At 49.6% G+C, this 6000-nt stretch overlaps 3 protein-coding genes across 3 annotated transcripts; 1 reads left to right on the top strand and 2 right to left on the bottom strand.

Moving 5' to 3' along the window:
• Positions 1-2610: 2610 nt before the first annotated feature.
• FPOAC1_012922 (uncharacterized protein) lies at positions 2611-3423 on the bottom strand (the record flags this gene model as incomplete). The annotated part of the gene is made up of 1 exon (XM_044857265.1): positions 2611-3423. The coding sequence occupies one exon, from the start codon at positions 3421-3423 to the stop codon at positions 2611-2613; it is 813 nt and encodes a 270-aa protein (XP_044701448.1).
• A 416-nt stretch (positions 3424-3839) lies between these two features.
• Positions 3840-4154, bottom strand: FPOAC1_012921 (uncharacterized protein; the record flags this gene model as incomplete). The annotated part of the gene is made up of 1 exon (XM_044857264.1): positions 3840-4154. One exon carries the CDS (start codon positions 4152-4154, stop codon positions 3840-3842), a length of 315 nt encoding a protein of 104 aa, XP_044701447.1.
• A 458-nt stretch (positions 4155-4612) lies between these two features.
• On the top strand, positions 4613-5278 carry FPOAC1_012920 (uncharacterized protein; the record flags this gene model as incomplete). The annotated part of the gene is made up of 1 exon (XM_044857263.1): positions 4613-5278. The coding sequence occupies one exon, from the start codon at positions 4613-4615 to the stop codon at positions 5276-5278; it is 666 nt and encodes a 221-aa protein (XP_044701446.1).
• Positions 5279-6000: the final 722 nt, after the last annotated feature.

The following is a 6000-nucleotide window of genomic DNA, read 5'->3' as shown; positions in this document are numbered from 1 at the left end:
AGCCCATGACACAAGCGCGGATTTGACTATGGGACGGAGCATAGCCCAAGGACTCCTGGCGGAGAATCCAGAAAGCCAGCCTATCCTCTTGTCTCTTGGACAACCGTCGATGAGGGTGGATCTGCTCTTTCACGGCCCCGCGGCCGTGAAGTCTGTCGATTAGAGTCCTTCGGGGCACTCCCCGTCTATGAGCGGCTTGAGGGGGTGAAAAGCCATTGTCAGTAACGTCCAATATGGCCTCTGCCACGTCGTCCTCTGGGTATTTCCATCGAAGTCTTGACCTAAGCATTTTCATGTCGTTGTCAAAGACAAAGACCAAAAAACAAGGCAAAGAGCGGTGAGGAATTTGGCGATCAAACTAACGACATTTCCATAGCACAGCACGCATAGATCACGTACCCTGCACAGCCTTATAAGGTCAGAATCATCACATCCAATCATTTTTATGATCAATAGAGGTAATTTCTCTTGAGTAGCTATATATTTAGGCTGACTTTCGTGTAAGTGAAGTTGATGAGTTTTGGTGGAACTTTTTTTATTTTGCCTGGCGAAAGAGGGGTGGTGGCGAAAGAGGGGTTGTGGATGGTATTGCTTTTTTCGTAAAATTCTCATATCGGTTTAAATTTTCCCCGTTCCGCCTCGTGGCCTGGTTCCAAAGCCCTTTGAACTTTTTTGCATTTCACCTCATGTAACCTAGGCGGCTCCATCTACTCAAGCCGAGTTTTCACATAATTTAATCGACGGAACTCCCTCCGCAATGGTTCGTCGTAACTATACCGAATATGACGTGGCTGAGGCTATATTGGATATCACTGATAGAGGCCAATCACAGAATGAGGCGGCTCAGAAACGTGGAGTGCCTCAGTCGACTCTTTCTGGATGACTTTCCGGTCAAGCGAGCAGGAATGGACGTATCCAGGCCCATCAGCGTATTTCCAAGAGCCAAGAGGAGACTCTTATTCGTTGGGTGTTGCGACAAGAGTCCCTGGGCTATGCTCTTTCGCACAGCCAGCTCCGTGCCTGTGTCGAGGCCATCCTCAAACAACAAGGCGATAATAAGCCTCTGGGCAAGCATTGGACCACCAGGTTCGTCAAGCGTCACCTACAACTATCTACCAAGCTTGGGAAACGCCAGGAAGCCGCTAGATTTGACGGATTTACTCCGAAGGCGGTCAATTGGTACTTCGATATTCGGGAGACGGAATACGGCTGGATCAAGCCTGAGAATATAGTTAACGTGGACGAGGGCGGCATAATGGCGGGTTTCGGTAAGCCTTCTGCAATTACTCTATGGGTTTCCATAGGTTATAACTAATTGGTTGACTATGAGGCCTGGACAACCTCGTAATCGGGAGCTCTGACCCGAAGAAGAAGGCGATGTTGAAAGGCGTCCAGTCGCGCACTTGGACCTCGTTGATTGAGGCTGTCACCGCAACTGGTCGCGCTTTAAAACCAGGGATTATCTTTAAAGGAAAAGAGCTACAGAAGCAGTGGTTTCTTAACGAAGTCGAATTGATAGCCGACTGGCACTACATCACATCCCCGAACGGCTGGACCGACAACCACATAGCTCTCGAGTGGTTGAAAGACGTCTATCTACCTCAAACAGAGCCTCGTGATGCATCAGATGCGAGACTCATTATCCTTGACGGTCACGGAAGCCATGCACAGGTGAGCTTTTCGGGGTTTTCACCGTAAAGTCTCCCGCTATAAGATCGCTGACGAGCATCCAGGATAAGTGGATGGCTACGTGCTTTCTGAACAATGTCTACTACTATTACCTACCAGCACATTGTTCCCATGGTCTATAACCGTTAGACAATGGAATTTTTAATGTCATCAAAGGTGCGTATCGGAAAGAACTCCAAAAACTGGCTAGTTTGACCGATTCTGCGCCGGTTGACAAAGTCAACTTGATTCGGGCATACGCGAAAGCCAGAGAGGCGGGCATGAGGAAGGATATCATCTTATCCGGCTGGAGGTTTACTGGAAATTGGCCCATCAACCGTCACAAAGCTCTAACACATCCTGAAATTCAACCGGACAAAGAAAAACTGCTGGAAGAGTTCAAGACGCCGAACCCTCCTCAACTGCACTCGGATGATACGCCGAAAACGAGCCGCCAGGTGAGAGATTTGGCCAAACATCGAAGTTGACCGACCAGGCGGAAGTACAGTAAGATCGCAAAGGGTTTAGAAGCTTTAGAGATGAAGGTGGCCGTTCAGAATGCGCGAATTACTGGCCTCGAGGAGCAGATGGTCCAGGTGCGGCGAGGGAAGAAAAGAAAGGCGGTACCGAACCCGAACCGACGATTCATGGCTCTGGCGGAGACTCTAGCGGCTGGAGAAGCTCTTCCTGACTTAAAGGAGGCAGAAATAGAGGTGGATGTGGATGAGGAGGTCGAGTCGGTGATTGAGGTGGGTGTCAGGCCAGAGGACGAAAGTGACGATTTTAGGGTCGTAACAAAGCACTGCCAGCGCACACGGAGCGGTCGGGAGATCAAAAAACCACGCAGAGAGTAAAATTCGATCAATTTTACAGAGTCTCTCTCCAAAGCTTCACTTTTTAATTGACGACCTGGTGTTTTGTGCACGCATTAAAATTTGGATTTTATATGGGCGGAGTGAAATTTTGGTTATCCATTAGGTGGTCCTGCATGGTAAGCATAACAATAAATATGCCCATAACAATAAATATATATTGATTACTGAGATGTCTGATCGGGACCTGCTTGATCTTCTCTCCCACCCGTATGGGCACGCGGACGTGAATGGATTTGGAGAGGAGGAGGCTTGGCTGGGCCGTGATACATATGTTCAAAGGCCCTCGCAGGCTGCGCGGATCTTTCGTGATATGTAGGAAGCTGTCGATGTCGTGAACGGTGGGCGCCAGCTTCCGCTGCGACACGTCGTCTTGGTGGAGGCAGATCTCGGCATCTGACCAGTCTTTGTCTTCGTGCCAGTCCGCGAATTGGGCCTCGAGCCGGCTGGCTGAAGGCAGCTGGTCGCGACGGAGGCCCGTGACTGAAGCATCAAGGGGTCGGACGGTCCGGTCTAGGCCGAACTGTCGTGACTGCTCCTCTCGCTCGGCGAAGGACGACCCACTGACTCTGGCGCTGGACCCAGCCCACGTCTCACGGAGGTGTAGATGGCGGCGGCAAGTTGCGAGGTGTGATGCGTCCTGGTTCTTGTGTTGATCCGCCGGACATGACACAAGACCAGCGGTGAGGATATAGACGATGCGCCGAGCCAGTTTCTCCCCTTCGTCCAGCTCTTCCTCTTCAACCCAGTTATATATTTCCTGACGTGTAGGCAGTTCCGCAGCAATGGGGTCCGCTCGCTCTTCGTCATGTGTCTCGCTTAGAGGATGCTCGCTTCGGGTAACACTATTTTCGCGTCGTTCATCATTTGCCCTGTTTATCATGCCGTCTAGGGCCGATGGTTAGCAGGCCGACTGTACTGTGTAGAGATTGAGTATTTGACCTGGGTAAGACTCATGACTACGTGGAGGTGTTGAACGCATATACCATGACCTGCCATACTCATCGGCCGAATCCATCTGCATATCGGGGCCGAATACTGGCGACTGGCCATTTAGCGACATTTCGCCGTCCGGGGCAGCTATTTCTGTCATGCCATCATCTATTGAGTCTAGATCAAATTGATTTCATGTCAGTTTTAGCATGTCAAGGTTCGTGTCTGACAAACCGCACCTGGTATATATTCTTTTCCGCCGTAGTGCTGTCTAACTGGAGATCTAGATGAGGGCCGCTCGTACAAATGCCTCCCTCGTCGCGACCTGACATTCCCGGAGGACTCATCGATCGATGGTGACACATTCTACCTTACAGATGATGATGATAATGGCTCGGGGAACGCAGTGCCTGCTGCGACGAGGCCTTCGGTGTTGCTGGTGGCAGAGGAGAAATCCGAACGTAGCGTGCCAGAGCTTGCTTCTCTTGGAGACGTTCTTCTTTCGGAAGCTACGGGTAGAGGCGAACTTGACTGTAGGTATCGCAGGATGGTGTCTTGAGGTCGGGTTGCACAGAAGCCGGACGCGGACGAGCGGGAGGAAGAAACACCTCTTCCCTTGCAACTCTTGGACTTAGATCGCGTTCTTGACGTCCCTTTGGCTTTCTGACGCTCTGGAGCCATGATTAAGATGGTGATTTGGATTCTTGATACGTAGTAATGGCTGTTGTCCTAGTTTAGAATATCCCCTGGGCTTTGCCATGAAGATGTAATGCGCTAAGTCTAGGGTAGTCAATAGTAAAAGACACTCGTAAATGACAGATGCCTTGAACATCCCTTTACAGTTCCGCGCACCTGTAGCACTAAGTTTATTTATTAAATTGGATGCAACTTGAGTAATTTCCTTCCACACTTATGATGTCTAGCATGCTATCACATGTGTGATAAGCAGTTGGTTCCAACAAGGAGACCAATCGAAACCGTTTGAGCAGCGCAACATACCCCGGCAGCTCTGGGAGATTACGAATACACTCATTGCTTCATTTTAAACCCCTTTCCTCCCTCATATACCCTCATATACAACAGGAGGAAGGAGGAGGCCATGGAAAGAAGTCACAATCATCAAGAGGCAGACCAGCGATATGCCACCAACAGGCAGAAAAAGGACGATAGTTCCATCGGCTGCTGTTACAGCAGAGTCTACTAAGCGTGTCCGCTTGCCCAACTACGCAGGAGATTCTTTCAGCACATCCAAATCTCAACCCGGAAGGCTCGGATCGTCTGCGCGCCACGCTCTGAACGGCAGAGGTACCACGGCTCCCAGAAGTGACAAGGGTTCGACAGTGTTTTCGGACACGGGCTTATTCGTTGCCGATGGCCTTGACGCGTCAGGAGCTAAGTCAAGCCAGCCTGTCTCGCGAAAGACACTTCGCTCTGGACAAGATCCTGACGCCGATGTGCACAGCAGTCTGCCGTCCAGCTTCCTTCCGGATTCCACCTCCCACACCATCCCAAGTACAGACACTGCTGGCTTGTTGACACAACATACATTGCCGCCATCCGAGGCGCCGGATGAGCGGAGTCTCACTGATCTGCCTAAGACCCTCTCCAGATACGAGAGGAAGCTGAAGACGTTTTTCGACCAGTGGCACGCATCCCTCGTTAAGAAGGGCATATCGGAGCATCTAGCCTACGAGCTTGCCAAGCGCTGTGTTCAAGCCAGTGATGAAGAAGGCGGTACCAAACTGTCAGATATTAAGGTGAATCGTGTGTATTGCTTCATCCTCTCGAAATCGAAGGACTATTGAGACCTTATATCTTCGGCTGGTTCCTTCTAGGACTTGAGTCCTAGAAAGTCCTAGATGAAAGTCCTAGATGAAAGTCCTATGATCTAAGTTTAGGATTTCAAACTTTAATCCTAAACCTTAATCCTAAAGCTGAGGGTGAACCCTCCAACATTCAACACAAACTCTCGCAACACTCATGACGGCTTGCGTAAAGTCTCAAACAATATATTGCGTGGTCGGAAATGTTTTATGTTGTGCAACTTGATCACTCAAGCTTAAGCAACCGATCTTAGAGGTCGTATTGACTATTATTCGCAAGCATTGGATCCAGATCTTTCTGCTGCAGCCTGATCAAGAACATCAACATGAACAATTTTCGGTGACGTTGAGGAGATCGCGAGACACGGACGTATTGTGTTTCAATGATGGGTAGAAACCAGGCAATATTTCTCTTGCGTAGCCGGTCAGTATGAGTTATCGACAGTAGCTTCGCGAATAATTAGCACTGAGCTCAACTCTTGGGCATTTAGAGAAAGATAAAGGTCAAAATAATAAGGTAGTCTGACATCCACAGTCCTTGAGCTTGTGCCAAAAAGGCGGGGTCGCGGCTGGATCAATCATAGCCCGAAAGATAAGATAGCATCTGGCGCCCAAACCACGGCAAAGCATTCATTCAGCTGTCACGATGGGAGTTTGAAATGGAAAAAAAGTGGGGAAAGAGATAAACTCAGGATGGAATTTAA

The sequence above is a fragment of the Fusarium poae genome (genome assembly GCF_019609905.1).
Source record: "Fusarium poae strain DAOMC 252244 chromosome Unknown contig_1, whole genome shotgun sequence".
NCBI lineage: Eukaryota > Fungi > Ascomycota > Sordariomycetes > Hypocreales > Nectriaceae > Fusarium > Fusarium poae.
Note: the sequence above shows the minus strand (reverse complement) of the source record. Positions and strands in the feature narration are given on the sequence as shown.